The sequence below is a fragment of the Alligator sinensis genome, unplaced genomic scaffold (assembly GCF_000455745.1).
Source record: "Alligator sinensis unplaced genomic scaffold, ASM45574v1 scaffold264_1, whole genome shotgun sequence".
Classification (NCBI taxonomy): domain Eukaryota; kingdom Metazoa; phylum Chordata; order Crocodylia; family Alligatoridae; genus Alligator; species Alligator sinensis.
In genome coordinates, this window is record NW_005841831.1 from 5,706,725 (window position 1) to 5,723,071 (window position 16,347).

The window sequence follows — 16,347 nt, forward strand, 5'->3', positions numbered from 1 at the left end:
AAGATCCCCTGTCAGCCTTCTTTTGCTGAGGCTGAAAGATTCAGGTCCCTCAATCTCTCCTTGTAGGATCTTACCTGTAGGCCCATCACCATACGAGTAGCCCTCCTCTGGACCCTCTCAAGGTTATCCACATCCCTCTTGAAGTGCAGTGCCCAGAACTGAATGCAGTACTCCAGCTGCGGTCTTACCAATGCTGCATAGAGGGGAGGTATCACCTCCTTAGACCTGCTCATGATGCACCTACTAATGCATGAAAGAGTGCGGTTGGCTTTACTTATCACTTTGTCATAATGACGACTCATGTTCATTTTGGAGTCAACTATCCCTTTCTTCTGCTGAGCTGCTTAGAAAGTCACCTCCCAGTCTGTAGGTGTGTTGGTGATTCTTTCTCCCTAGATGCAGCATTTTATGTTTATCCTTGTTAAACTGCATCCTAGTCTGTTCTGCCCACATTCCCAACCTGTCCAAATCAGCCTGAATCTGCTCCCTGCCCTCCAGCATGTTTACTTTGCCCCATAATTTGGTGTCATCTGCAAATTTGGACACAGTGCTTTCCACACCCTCATCCAAGTCACTGATGAAGACATTGAACAGCATTGGTCCAAGGACCAAGCCCTGGGGAACTCCACTGCCCACATTTTTTCAGGTTGAAAACGACCCTTCTCCACCAATTCTCCACCCACCTGACCGTGTAGTAATCTATGTCACAAATGCTTACTTTGTTTATAAGTGTAACCCGGGTGGCGGCCCAGTAGCTGCCACCTCTGCCCAGTATCAGGGATGGTGTGGCGAGAGTGGGGTAGGGCTTCCGGCCAGAACCAATTTACTTTCCAGCCGGCCCCTGCTCCCCACGGAGCAGCCTGGGGTCCCAAGAAGGTCTAACACTTAACTGATTTAACTATTTACACTTTATTTATAAAACAAGAATAATAGGAAAGGTTATTTACAAGTGAACTGAAATGGCATAACCAGAATCACAAAACCAACCATAATGCATTAGTCAACCCTTGACTCAAGAACCACAGGTAGGGGAACTGGCAGCTTTTAGCCACTGCTGAGTGCTACCACAAGGAAGCAAGGTGCTCACTCCCAGCAGCTCCAACCGGCTTCCCAATAAGCGACAGACTGCAACAGTGTAAGTTCTTCTGGTCTGCAGCAATCAAGTTGTATCAAACCCCAACCCCCCAAAGAGGCTGAAGGGTGACCCTCCGTGGCAACCAAAAAGGCAAGCAACAAGCAACAGAGTAGGCTCCTGCAGCAATTGGCATGACCATGCACAAAGCTCAGGGACTCCATCCCATGACAGTCAGCTGCAGAATAAGGGACAGGACTGAGTCCCCTCTGGGGCAGTCGATGGCAGAGGGTCAGCAGCACAGGCAGCTCCCAGGGGTCGCTGCTCTAAACCCCTGCTCCAGATGACTGGCCAGGTGCCCCACACACCTCGTGGCTCGCCAGTCCTGCTCCGAGCGCTGGCCTGCGCCCTGAGCTCCCAGAGGCCCTCGTCCTGGCGCTCTGCTGCTCCTCAGGATCCCAGTGCCTTGCCTGCTGCTGTCCCACTTCCCCAGGGAAGGTGAGGGGTTTCCTCAACTCATGGGCCCAGCTCCCTGCTCTGGATAAGGATGCTGCCTGTGCTCCTGGCCGCTGCTTCTTCTCCGCAGTGGAGTCGGAGTCCAACTGCCATCCCTTGCCTCTGGGACGCCCGGCACGTCCAGCTCACTGCGATGCGGCCTCGGGGCACCAGCTCTCTGACCCAAGGCCTGGCTGCGGCTCCCTCTCTGCTGCAGGGCTGGGGGCATGGCCCACCGATGCTGCTCCTCCCAAAGCCTTTGAGGCTCTTCAGAGGGGTCTCTCTGCTCCCTCTGCTAGGTCAGCTCACCCCAGCTCTTCTTGGGCCTCCCGTGTTGTTCCCCGGAGTCACTGTCAGCAGCCCCCACATAAGCCAGTTCAGCTGCTGCTTTTGTCCCCTCCGGCAGTCCCTCCCTGGATTGCAAACTGGCCAACCAGGGCTCCGGGTGGCTGGCCCACAACCCCGGCCATCCCCTTCCATGCGCTTCTCCTTTTGCACAGGTCAGAGCTCTCCTGCTCCCCCCTTGGGGTCGCTCAGAGTTCACCAGCACTGTTTCTAGCCCCTGGTAAGTATCTCAAGACAATCTGGTGAGCCCACATTGGCAATCTGTTACATAAGAATGGGATGTGACACTGTATCAAAGGCCTTTTTAAAATCCAAGTAGATAATATCTACCCCAACTCCTGCATCTAAGCATTTTGTGACCTGGTCACAAGGTGACAAGGTTAGTCAGGCAGGATCTACCTGCTATGAAGCCATGCTGGTTGCCCTTCAGCATTATTTTTCCTGCTGGACTCCCACAAATGTGATCCTTAATAATTTTTTCAAAGGTTTTCCCAAGGATAGAGGTGACACTAATTGGCCTATAGTTACCCAGGTCATCCTTTCTCCCCTTCTTAAAAATAGGGGCCACACTGGCCCTTTTCCAGTCTTCTGGAACCTGTCCCGAGTGCTGTGAGTGCTCAAACAGCCTTGTCGGTGGTTCTGCTATGACAATGGCCAATTCCTTTAGCACCCTTGGATGAAGATCATCTGGGCCTGCTGACTTAAACATGTCCAGCCCCTCCAAATGCCCCTGCACTAGATCAGTGTTAACTATTGGTGGGTTAGAGTCCCTCTTATGCCTGTCTATAGCCTCTTTGGGAGATATGTTTATTCGTGGTCAAGAATGCAGATGCAAAGAACTAATTTAGGAGCTCAGCTTTGTCCCTCCTATCTGTTACCAATTTCCCTAGTCTATGCTGTAGGGGTCCTATGCTGCCATGCACCTTCTTTTTGCTCCCCATGTACCTAAAGAAGGACCCCCCCCTGGCTCTCTTGGATTTCCCTGTTCAGCCAAGAGGGTTTCTTGGGTCTTTTGCCAAGACAGTAATTTTTTCCAAGTGCTTTCCATGGCTCTTTTGCAAAGATGGTAATTTCTCTTATATTTTTTCCTATCCTTTTTATAATGGTATCATAAAATGGATAGGAAAAAATATAAGAGACTATGATTCAGGCCAGAATTCAATTCACGCATAGCCTGGGATCAGGAAGTCTCTTCCCTGTTTTTCCCCCCCAGAATTACACACCATTAGGTTCTGGCAGCAGGTGGTGCTGTGGGGAAGCCACCCTATGTTCCCAACTGATTTCCTACTTTCTCAAATCACACTTCTGCAAGTTCTCCCACCAATGAAGGAAATCATTTTTTCTAAAAGGAAAAAGTGTCAGCATTTTGGGTCTGCATTTTGTATTTCTCACAGATGTGGTATATGCCACAGTTGTACTGTATGTGTTGCACAAACAGTAAATTCTGCAGTATGAGATCCAGGTGTTCTTCAACACAGCATGTGGTACTAAGCTCACAGTCATTGTTTGGGAAATCACCATAAATTGCTAAGACTCACCTTTAACAAAGCATGTTTCAATAGCAGATCTCAAACTACTCTATGAAAAGGGAAAGTATTGCCATCCCTATTAGATCAATGACAGCATTAGAGCACAGAGAGGCAAAGTAACTTGCCCTAGGGTACACACAAGTTGGCTGCAGTGCCAATAACAATAATATTCAGCTCTTCCATAGCACTTTATAGTAATAGAGTTCAAGTGTTTTACAAAAGAGGTCAGTATCATTATCCCCCCATTTCACGGATGGGGAATTGCAGCACAGAAAGATAAAGCAGGCCAGTGGGAGATCCAGGAACATAATGTAGATCTCCTTAATTTAAGACCATTGCTTCATCTACTTGCCTATAGAGAACCCAAACTTTTTTCATGAACTTGCCTGTTCTGTAGTCAGTCCAGGTTTTAACAGCAAGTATTCCTCCTGCACATCCCTTTCTCTTGCTCCTTTTTTGTGGCCAGCCCCATAGCTGTTTTAGCAAACTCTCCTCTCTCCCAACACTTCAGTCTCTGTGGACTCAACTGGTAGGGTCATTCTTTGCCTTCTTGTCAGATATAACAGCATGTGGAGAAAACAGACTCTTTCTCTCCTTGGAGGAAAAAAAACCCCCAGGAATAGATAGGAAGGGGCATTTCAGATGAAGAGATCATGGCTCAAAAAACACCACACTTGCAGGTGAGGGGCCCAACTTTATTCCCAGCAACTCAGAGGAAAACCCTAGATAGTCTAACATTTAGAAGGGCACTCTGGAAATCCTATCTAACATTTTTAGTGTGGTATGTGTAAACCCACAGCTGCCTAATGAAAACAGTTCCAAAGATGCACATAAATAGTACTGTTGCATGGTGATCTCTTTGTTTGTCTAGCTATTGCTCTTTTACTGTTCAATTCTACCATCTAGTGGACAGCTGTGGTAAAGGAGCAGAGGGTTTTTTTGTCTTCGCCCTCTGCTGTTTGATAAGGCCAAGCATTATTACTAAGCCAGGTAGCCTGGAAGCCCTGTTTTGCAAAGAAGCATCAAATTGCTCTTGAGTCCTATTTTAGCTTTCCCATGCTCTTCCTTATAGCCTTGCCAAATCTCTTTATCGTTGTTGGTTAATAGATGGGCTTAGATCACATCCTGTTAGTTAACACACAAACTCAGAATGGTGTAATCCTGTACGAGTATAATAAAATCAGTGATGTTACACATTTTGTCCTACTTTTTTTTTTGGATTTGTGTCATATGAATAGGCACGCAATACATGTACAAATGAATGGATGGCAAGGTTCCTTGGTTACATGTGTGATATCTTTTATTAGACCAGCTAAATAGTTGGAAAAAAGTTATTTGCAAGTTTTTGGGCATGAACACCCTTCTTTAGGTACTGAGAGACTCTGCTATTGTTATGGATTCTCTACAACAGAAAAGAAGTTAATATAAACAAGAAGTCTGTCAAAATGCAAATGAGTGGAAGTTTGAAAGACAATGGGTAGCGATGGGGGAGGGGGAAGGGAGGGAAAGGTGTGAAGGAATGCAAGGGATCAGCATGAGGCAGATTACCTGGTGCATCAGATATTAGGCAGGTTGTAACGTGTCATAAACCCAATGTCATATATTAAGTCCATGATTTCTTGTATCCAGTAGATTTATGGAGTGAAGTTCATAGGCTTATCTATGAAAGGTGTTTTGTAAATTCTTTTTGAGGATTAAAACTGAGAGATCAGAGAGGGAGTGATTGTCCTGTGAGAAGTGTGCACCCACAGGTAATTGGATATTTGTGTCTTTGATGGATTTTTGGTGTGTATTCATTCTGGTACACAGTTGATGTTTGGTTTTTCTTACATATTTTCCATCAGGGCATTTGGAGCACTGGATGAGAGATATTACGTTACTGGAGGTACAGGTGTAAGATCCAGGAATGGTGATGGTTCTGTTGTGGAGTGTAGTGATTATGGGGGTGGTGGAGATGTGTTGGCAGGTTTTGCATTTCTTTTCCTGGTGTGGTCTGGATCCATTCAGTGTGGTTTGGGTCATAGGGAGTTTGCTTCTGTTGATGAGGGTAACAAGGTTTGGTGCTTGTTTGAAGGCTAGGATGATCTCTTTAGGAATTGGGTCTTCTTCTAGTGTGGGTTGAAATTGTTTGAGGATTTTCCGTACAGCTTCCAGGGAAGGCTGGTATATTATAACTAATGGTGTGTGATTCATGGGGATTTTCTTTTGTACTGCAGCAATTCTTCACATGGTATCCAGGTGGCTCTTTCAAAAGTGCAATCTATCTCTCTGGAGCTGTGTCCTTGTTGGGTGACAACCCTTTTGAGATTTGTGAGGTGATGATCATGGGTATTCTCCTTGGTGCAAATTTGGTGGTTTTGGGGAGCTTGGCTGTAAATTGCAGCTTATTTTAGTGTGTTTAGGGTGACTGCTGGTTCTGTGTAGATATGTAGGTTGCTCCATGGATTTCTTGTATATGGTGGTTTGTATGTTACAATTTTGGATATTGATCATGGTGTCTAAAAAGGAAATGTTGGTGCTGGAGTATTCAAGAAATAGTCTGAAGAAGGGGTGATGATTGTTAAATTTGTGATGGAAAACAATCAAATACTGCAGGTTTTCAGTCCAAATGATGAAGATGTTATTCATATATCTCAAGTATAGCATGGATTAAATAGTGCAGTTCTTGAGGAATTCTTCTTCCAGGTGGGCCATAAAAAGGTTGGCATATTGTGGGGTCATTTTGATGCCCACAGCTGTGCCCATGATCTGGAGGAAGTGTTGGTTGTTGAACCTGAAGTTGTTATGTGTGAGGATGAAGTGTGTAAATTCAGTAAAATCTTGAGATCTGTATTCTGACTTGTAATCTTGCTTCTGTATATATGTGAGGCAGACTTGGATGCCATCCTGGTGTGGGATGTTGGTATATAAACTGGTGACATCCATGGTGGTTAGGAAGGTATTCCTGGGAAGGTGGTCTATTTTTTGTTTTGTTTTGGCAGAAAGTCTGGTGTCTTGGATAAAACTTGGTCCTTGGGTGACAAGAGATTTTAGGATGGATTCAATGAAACCTGGTATTTCTTCAGTTAGGGTTCCATGGTTGGAAATTATAGGTTTGTCGGGGTCCCCTTGTTTATGGATTTTAGGGAGCATGTAAAATGTCCCTGGATTGGGTAGTGGAGGGATCAGGGTCTGAAGTTTTTCTTGTAGTTCAGATGGAAATAATGTGATGGTGGTTTTGAGTTTTGAGGTGAAAATGGATTACTTTGATTTCATCATGAATCATGTTTTGCATATAATCATGGATAGTCATAGAAATCTATTATAGAAAAATAAGACTGGAAGGGACATCCAAGAGGTCATCTAGTTCAGCATCCTGCTCAAGGGAGGATCACCTATAAACAATCCAGACAAATATTTGTCTAACCTCCAGTACCCTGAGTAGGGCTTTGGTGCTACTGCTGGTGGTAACCTTGATGAGGGAGTTCTCAGGTGGTGGGGTGGGAAGGCTTGGCCAGGTGGTGGCAAATTGAGGCCACCACCTAAGATTTGGGGTGCAGCTCTCTAAGTCTGGTGCTGATAGCTAGTCCAAGGCTATGCTTCTGAGGGCTGGGGAGGGTGGCTCTCTCCATGGTACACTGCAGGTGGTTGGGGGATGTAGGGGAGGGCTGGGCAGGATAACCCTGAACCTGGTGAGGACTGGTAAGGCAAATACCCTTGCCCATGATGTCTGTTTTAAAGTACTACTGGCCCAGACCAGGGGTGGGGTATGCAGGTGGGGTCAGGGGGAACAACACAGAGAACTCTCTGAATGCTCCCCATCAGCCCACTCAGTGTGACTATGCGTCAGCAGGCTCTCTCCATCTGGAGGGTGTCCATCAGTATCTCCACTGGCTACCTTGCCATGCCCATGACTTCACAGTGAACTTTACATTCCTTCTAGCTCAGAACACAGACACTTGCCATGGAGGTGTCCCACATCCCCAGGTCAGCACACTGGTCCTGGTGAAACTCCTTTCTGGCTCTCTATTCTTCCGCAGCAGCAACCCTCCTTTCTGACATTGCAATCAGGTCAATCAGCATCTTCTTGCTGTGTCCTCTCCTCTCCTTTGTTGGGCAACTTTCTGAACTGCAGTCTCTGGCTGCGGCCTTGGGACTCCTGTATCTGCTGCTTTGAGAGCTCCACTTGCAGCTGGTGTTGCCCCTGAAATGTCAGCAGTGAAATGGGTGCCCTTTGTTAAACTTCTGAATCACTAAGATAGAGCAGGGACACCAGATCGGCCGATATGCCTCTTTATATATTGGCTGTCAGTGTCCCCACAGCCCGCAAGGCTCACCACAGCCTGTGCCACTAACTTGATTCACACAGCAAAAAGGCTGAATAGCACTAAGATGGTGATAAAGTCTCCAACACTTTTCTACATTCCATTTCAGGATCCTCTTCACTCCCAGCTCCCAAGATGGCAAATTTCCCTGTATAGGTGCTCCTGGACAGAGAATGACAGCAGGTCCTCTCAGTTCCCTAGAAGCCAGTCCAGTGTGTGATTCTGAGAGCCCTGATTGCTTTATAGTTCACCGGGGCACTCACCTCGGGGCACCCCTACATGTGACTGTCCCTTGTCAGCTCAAGAAGCGTCTTTCTACAGGTTGCTGGTTCCTGTTGTCTCCTCTACAGTTGTAGCAGGTTTTCTTCTATGCTTTTGTCTCCCTGTTCTTTGTGACCCTGTGTCACAGAGAGGAACTGCTTAGAGCTGAGGTATACCCAGCCTACAGGCCAGATCTGGCCCCTGGTGCTAGGTAATTCAGCCTGCAGGGTGCCCAATGGGTCCATGGGGAGTCTTGCTAGCTGTGACCCTACACACTAGATTGGACACACACAGCAAGCCAGGCCCAGTTCTGGTGCACAGGGCCAGATAGGGGTGGCACAAGGCCCAGGACCCTGATCCCAGTGTGTGGAGCAGGGAAGAGGTGATACAGGGCCCCAAAGCCTGACAGCAGCAAGCAGAGGTGGTATAAGGGCTTTGGGGCCCCAACCCTGGCATGCTGAGAGGACAGAGCCAGTGCAGGGCCCCAAAGCCCATTCTAGAGTGCAGAGCCAGGTACAGGTGGTGCAGGGTCCTGATCCTGGTGTGCAGAGGTGGCATGGGACCCCAAAGTCTAATCCTGGTCTGTGGAGCTGCGTGGTGGAAGTTTGGGACCCAGTCCTAGCATGCAGAGGTGACATGGGGCGCTGGGGCCCAATTCTGGCTTGCAGGGGTGGCACAAGGTCTGATCCCGCCTGAAGACTGGCTCCATACCACTCATCTGGCCCATGGGGCCAAGAGACTGTGTGCCACTGGTTTAGGGTTACCCTTCCATATATGTTCTCCCACTGCTGAAATAGATGATTTGGTGCAAAGAGATCTAACCTCTTGGAGAAAATAATCCTGTATCGGTGGCTCTTGATAAAGAGGGATGTACTATAGATTAAGGCCAAAATTACCCAAAGTGTCCATTAGCTTTTGCTGCCTTCCTCCACAGGTACTCTGGAAGACAGTCTCACTTTGAACGGGAACCCTCTTCTTTTTCAAGAGCTACCCTTTGAAAGGGTACCATCACAGCTGCACCAACACTACACTTCTTGATTTTTAAACATTTGTGTTTGATATTTTAGGTGTAGAAGTTTAGCACATGAAATGTACGATTTTGGGATATTAACTGTATTCCGTTATAATGCCCTTTCAACTTGAAACATTTTGTTTGAGAATATAGAAATGCTTCATCTCTTAAGTGCATAAGGCACAGCAAAATACTGGGAGATTCTCATAGAAAAATGACACACATTATGAGGGGCCACAAACGTTAATTTCTAAATCATCAAAACATTTCCTCAGTGCAATCAGAAATTTACTCCTGACGTCAGGTGCATATAATGTATAATTAAATCAAAGTAACAGTGGTAATCTATAAAACAAAATAAACTAAATGGGATAAAGCCATGACAAAAACCAAACCAGAGGACATTGATAGTTGATGCAAAACACTGAGAGATAAACAGTAGCAAGGGGAGTTTAGCCTTCAAAGAGTTATCCTCTTCAACTGCAGTAACCACATAGCAAGAAGTGCATGCACAAGACAAGTAAGCATGAAAAAATTAAGAGAAAAAAATATCCTGGGGTAGGATTAAGTAATACTATGAAATCTAAGGATATAATGATTCATTTCCTAATATTATTTTCTACGTAGACAAGTATTATATTTGCCACAAAGAAGCTATGATACTGAGGTATAGGGAAAAATGGTTTATTAATATGTAACCTAGACAATGAAAGTGTCTGAGAACTAATTTAAGATAATCTGAGAACATGTACCCCGGCTTTTCCTGGCACTTGGGTGGAGGAGGGGCATTCAGCCGGGGCCGCGCTGAACAGTAGCATGGGGCTGGGAGCAAAGCTGTGGCAAAATGTGGGGTGGCTGCAGCCTCCTCCCAGCGCCACTGGAGTCTGCTCTGAGCCCAGCCCCCGGGAAGAAAATCCCTGCACAGCACCAGCTCCAGCTCCAGCTCCAGCTCCAGCCCACAGCTGCAGCCTGCCCCATGCTGTGCAGATCCAGGGGCACATGCCCTCCCCCCTCTGGGTGCAAGCAGTGGCAGGAACTGACCTCACCCCACAAGCCGCGCCTCTGTCCCATGTTTCCCCCCACCCTCTGGCTGGGCAGCACCTGCCTCTGCCTCCTCCCTCACCACAGGGGGCATGGATCTGCCCCTTCCTCACACCCCTTCCCTCCCTGTCCCTTTCCGCCACACTGGACTTACCACCTGATGGCAGCTGTATCAGATATTGGATCGGTATCGGCTGATATGCCTCTTTAAATATTGGCTGTCGGTATCAGCTCACAAAATCTCTATCAGTGCACGCCTAGTTGCCAGTATTGCATGTTACCCCCAACTACTTTCTGCCTGCAATGAGAAAATCTTTGTTTCAGTGAACTCTGATACATTTGCAAATATGTCTCATGCTCTCTATTGAATTAATCAGGGCAGGTGGGTGCTTTAACTAGCAACATTCTGTCTACTTAAATACAAAAGATCTAAATACAGGATACAAGAAAAAGGATTTGGGGGCAGGGAACAGGGTACTACTATCTCTGAAAAGCCAGCAATAGGCATATGAGAAGGCGTGGTTCAGTAATTTGATGTACAGCTAGATATGTATATAGTTTTATTTCAACTTGATATCATCACAGCTATAACATGACACTTACACTACCAACTTACTTAATGTCATATATAGAAACCTCTGGTGGAAAAGGCCAAGGATCAAATAGGCCTGAAAAAGTTTCTTTGTAGAGTCTGCCAGTGGTGGAGAGGTGTGTTTTGGGGTGACCCAAAAAGGATTTCATCTGGAAATCCCAGTCCAGCCTCAACCCCTTATTTGTTACTGTTTACATAGTACACAGTGGGAGGGGGTGTCAGTTAACTGGCTGGCATATGAAAACCAAGCTTCAGATTAGGCAGTGTCCAGCCCAGATTTGTTCAGGAAAGTCCCCCAGTCAGGGAGATGTGTGGTTTGGGGTGCCCCAAAGGGGGTTTTGCCCCATAATTCCAGCCCAAAATAAACTCTTTATTTGGTGCAAAGTATTTAGCATGCAGGCCTTGATGGGTGGGTGCTCTGTGCAGGCTGGCATTCAAAAACCGAGCATCAGGTCAAGCAGGGATGTTCCCAGCCTTTTTCAGGAGAGTCCCCAGGGGGTGGAGGTGTGTTTTGGGGTGATCTGAAAAGGATTTTGCCCTATAATCACATCCCAAAATCAATTTCTTATTCATAGGAACATACATAGCACACAGATCTGAGGGGCTGTCAGTCGGCAGGCTGGCATGCAAAAACTGAGCTTCAGGTCAGGCACCGGCACTCAAAAAAGAAGCTATGGGGTAGACTTCTTCACGAGGTTCTCCGGGTAGCGGTAATGTGTGTTTTGTGTGACCTGCAAAGGATTTTACCCAATAATCAATTCCTTATTGAGGCTATACACATAGCCCAAACCTGGGCAGAGTTATGTCATTTGGCAGTCGGGTATTCAAAAACTGAAATTTGGATTGGGTAGGGACCTGCCCAGACTTCTTCAAGAGAATCATAGAAAATTAGGGTTAGAAGGGACCTCAGGAGATCATCTAGTCCAACCTCCTGGTCAAAGCAGGACTACCCCCAACTAGATCACTCCAGCCAGGGTTTTGTCAAGCCGGGTCTTAAAACCCTCCAAGGATGGAGATTCCACCACCTCTCTTAGTAACCCATTTAAGTGCTTCACCAGAGTCCTCCCGTGACAGGGATGTGTGACATATGGGGTGACCCGAAGTGGGTTTTGCCCTGTAAACCCAGCCTAAAAGCAGCTCCTTATTTGGTGCAATGTACTTAGCATGCAGGCTTGGGGGTCTGTTAGTTGGTAGGCTGATATGCAAAAACTGAGCTTCAGGTGAGAGGGGACTGCCCACACATCTTCAGGTGAGTCCCTTGGTGGCGCAGAAATGTGTTTTGGGGTGATCCAAACAGTATTTTGGCCCATAATCCCAGCCCAAACACAGCTCCTTTACGCATAGGCCTGGGGCTGGCTGGCACTACATGTGCTTCAGATCTGGTAAGTGTCCTACTCAGACTTGTTCAGGAGCATCCCTCCATGGTGAAGATATGTGCTTTGGGGTAACTTGAATAGGATTTGGCTCAGTAATCCCAGTCCAAACTCAGCACCTTATCCAGTGCTTCATAAATAGCACACAGGCCTGGGGGGCCATCAGTTGGCAGGCTGCCACACAGAAAACAAGCTTTGGATCAGGCAAGGGCCTGCCCAGTCCTCCTCAGCAGAGTTCTCCAGTAATGGAGATTTGTGCTTTGGGGTGAACCAATAAAGGTGTTGCCCTATAATCCCATCCCAAATGCATCATTTTATTCAGGGCTACATATTTAGCACACAATCTGGGGGGTAGTTAGGGGGGGGGGGGGGCTGTAAATTGGCAGGTTTGCACTCAACAACTGATCTTTGGGATGGGCAGGAGCCTGCCCTGACTTCTTCAGGACAGTCTCCCAGCAGCAATGATGTATGTCTTGGGGTGACCTGAGATAGGATTTCACTTGATAATCCTGGACCAAACCCAGATCCTTATTTGTGGCGATGTACATTGAGCACAGGCCATGGGGCCTGTCAGTAGGCAAGGCTGGAACACAAAAAACAAACTTTGGGTCAGGTAGCGCACTGCCCAGATTTCTTCAGAAGAGTCTCCTGGTGGCAGAGACATGTGGTTTGGGGTAATTTGAAAAGGAGTTACACCCATAATCCCAGCCCCTAATCAGGTCTTTATTCAGTGCTATATAAATACATACAAGCCTGGGAGGGGGGCATCAGTTTACAGGCTGGCATGCAAAAGCCAAACTTCAGGTTAGGCTGGGACCCACCCAGACTTCTTCAGGAGAGTCCCCTGGGCATGGAGACATATGGTTTTTGGTGACCCAAAGTGGGTTTTACTGAAACTCATCTTATTTGGTGCAATATACTTTGCACATAGATCTGGGGGACTATCAACTGGCAGGCTGGGATGTGAAAACCAAGCTTTGTGTCAGGTAATGCCCTGCTCAGACTTATTTAGAAGTGTCCTTCTGCGGTGGAGATGTGTAGTTTGGGGTGACCCAAAAAGGATTTTGCCATAATCCTAGCCTAATCTCAGCAAGGCTTTGTACTCGGTACATGATATTATTTTACATTTGTATTAGTAAATACATGTTTTTGATGAAACTGTAACTCTTTAGCATGTCTAATTCATTGCTAACAACCTTTGTGTCAACAGCTTTGAGGAAGGAACTGGGAACCATGAATAAGGAACTGGGAATAAGGAACAATGGCAGCCTTGTGCCGTTTCCTGGATTAGACTAGAATAGTTAGCCAAAGGAAACTGAGGAAGCCCATGTGCCTAGACAAAACTGTAAGGGTAAAATCTTGGTCCCCACTGAAGCCAATGGCAAAACTCCCACTGGCTTCAGTATGAGTTTAATTTCACTCTATCCTTCAGTACACTTGGATGAGCCTGCTTCTGCGGAAATGAACAACACAGCCCTCTGACTTCCACAGGAGCAGGATAGTGTTACATTTTCTTCACTTCAGTTGATACTTTGCTTCTAACAACTGGCCCTTCTCAGTTCTGCTTCTTTTGGAAACCAGGAACTGTTTATCTGAGGAGAACCACACAATTCTGTTTGCTTCCCATTCTCTTGCACTCTGGTATCACTCTCAGTTGGTGTCACAGAAACTCCTCAGTTTGCCTATTCAGCAGGCGACTTTAGATAGGTCAGTGAAAGCCCACCATCTTCAGCAGGCATGCCACAAATTAGCCCTGCACCTTCCCCGAGTGCCACTGATTGCTTTCCTTTACCCAATCTGCCGCTCAGCTTTCTGCTCCCTGCCCCGTGGTCCCTGCCTGATCTGATGCTCTGCTTTTTGCGCTCTCCCCTATCTGCCACTGTGCTGCCTGTTCTCTCCCCAGTCTACAAAGGCTGTAGACTGGGGAGAGAAGTCTACAACCTACACATGTCACACAGGTTGTCCATGACAGTTGTGGCATCCACGTGGCAGATCATAAAATCATAGGAAATTAGGGCTGGAAGGGACCTCAGGAGGACATCTAGTCTAACCTCCTGCTCAAAGCAGGACCAGCCTCAACTATTTTCCCAGCCAAGGCTTTGTCGAGCTGGACCTTAAAAACCTTCAAGGATGGAGATCCCATCAGCTCTCTAGGTAACCCAGTTCAGTGCTTCACCACCTTCCTCGTGAGAAAGTTTTTCCAAGTATTTAGCACTGTACCTAGACTCTTGGTGGCCCCGGGTGAACTTTTAGTCTGCCTCTCTCCCACCTTTGCCAGAGATAATGATAAAAATAATCATTATTTTCACCATTTTCAGGCCCCAGTTCTGTCTGAGTCCCAGGCGGTTGCCCAGTTCGCCCCCGCCCGTGTCATATCCAACCTAAACTCCCCTTGCTGCAACTTGAACCCATTGTTCCTTGTCCTGTCTTCTGCTACCACTGAGAACAGTCCAGCCTCATCCTCTCTCAACCCCCTTTCAGGTAGCTGAAGGCTGCTATCAGGCACCCCTAAGGTGGCGTGTGCCTAGTCCCTAAGGATGATCTCCACCCCCGGACCATGAGGGGGAGATGAGCCCTTGCACTCCCGTGTGACACTAGGGTGGCCCTCCTGGAGGACAGTCCAGTTGTCCTTCGTCCTCTATTGACATGGGTGACTGGTGCCTCCCGAGTTGGGGGGACACCAGATCACTGATGGGGGGGGAGGGGCCCAGCAGCTGATCACCAAGCCAGTGGCAAAATGGAAGTTCACTTCCGGTTTTGCGGCTGGTGCTTCCAGGGGGTGCACGGCCAATCTCAGGGTGAGTGTGCACCTGCGTGCACCCCCTACCCGTCGCCAATGTCTATTGATATGAAACCAGACGCCTTTCTGTCCTCTATTTCTTCTCTTGAAGAGAAAGGGGGAAATGATTTATTAATATGTAACCTAGACAACGAAAGCGTCTGAGAACTGATTTAAGATCATCTGAGAAGGCGCGGCCCAGGCTTTTCTCTTGAAGAGAAAAACAGAAGGCGGAAAGGCATCGGGTTTTGTATCGATACAGGCCAAAGCAGCAGAGAACCGGCCTGTCCTCTAGGATGGCCACCGGATGTGACACCCAGCAGCGGCAGGTGAAATGCACGAATCTAGGTGGTTGCACAATGACACCTCGTCTGCGACCAACTGGGAAATTTGTAATTAAAAAATAATAAATAAATAAAAATATATATACACATACATATAGTCTTTTTCTGCAAGCTTTCGGGACGTGCCCCATCCAGCATTTCCCAGCCTGGGCTGGCGGACACGTGCCCCACCTGCAGCCGCAGGCCACGCCCAGCTGCCGGGCAGCTGGACCCTGCTGCCCCAGATGGGCGGAGCGTGGCGGGGCGCAGTGCGCAGGCGCGGCCGCCCGGGACCACGCGGACGGGGTGGGGGGAGCGCGGGCCGGACCACGCGGACGCGGCGTGGGGGGAGCGCGTTCCGGACCGGACCACGCGCCCGGGGCGGTGTTTCTGGTCCCGCGTGTTTCTGCGAAGTGCCCCTGTGCAGCGCGCCCGCCCGCTCGCCCCACAGCCGGTGTGCCCCTGCCCGCCTGCTCCTGACACGCGCCGTGTTTCGCTTTCCAGGCCCGCAGACCAATGAAGTACATTCTGGTCACCGGCGGGGTCATCTCGGGCATCGGGAAGGGGATCATCGCCAGCAGCATCGGGACCATCCTGAAGTCGTGCGGCTTGCACGTCACCTCCATTAAAATCGACCCGTATATTAACATCGACGCAGGGACCTTCTCTCCCTACGAGCATGGTGTGCCCAGGAGACGGGTTTCGTCTGGTCACGGGGAGATGTTCGCGGCGCGTCCCCGGGAAAGCGTGTGAAATCGAACAGCCGCTAATTCCGGTGCCTCGGAGACGAGCGTCTCTGATGTTGGGAACTAGCGACGTGTTTGCTGATTAGCCCCTCGTGGTTGACGAGGTGGGGTTCGGCTCTTGGCATAGCAGAGCTGAAGCGCTGCGTGCTCATTCATTTAAAAACAAAAGACAAAAAAATGAATGGTTGAGAAGAGCGGACGAGATGAAGCGGGTGGTAACGCTGTGGTCTGCACACAGATGTGTGCTACGCACGTCACGAGCTACTTAGCTGTAACGAGAATCTCCCCGTTTCTTTAAAGCCTACAAAATGCAGTCTCATGGCAGTCGGCGGATGCCGGGTGAAATTTGGCACCACCTCAGCTTGTGTAGTGGATCACCACGCTAGGATGGCAAATGCCTCCACAGATTCATCAAAGTGATACTGGGGGTACTGACTTCAGAGGGCCTGGTTTCAAAGGCTTCGTTTTTTTTAGT

The 16,347-nt window shown here is 48.1% G+C and overlaps 1 protein-coding gene across 1 annotated transcript in view; it reads left to right on the plus strand.

The window, feature by feature from the left end:
- The first annotated feature begins 15,421 nt into the window (after positions 1-15,421).
- CTPS1 (CTP synthase 1) overlaps positions 15,422-16,347 on the plus strand; it is a 30,750-nt gene continuing 29,824 nt past the window's right edge. Inside the window, exon 1 of the mRNA XM_006014824.3 lies at positions 15,422-15,808. Coding sequence (XP_006014886.1) covers positions 15,643-15,808 — 166 coding nt within the window. The 5' untranslated portion in view covers positions 15,422-15,642. The remainder of the gene's footprint in view (positions 15,809-16,347) is intronic.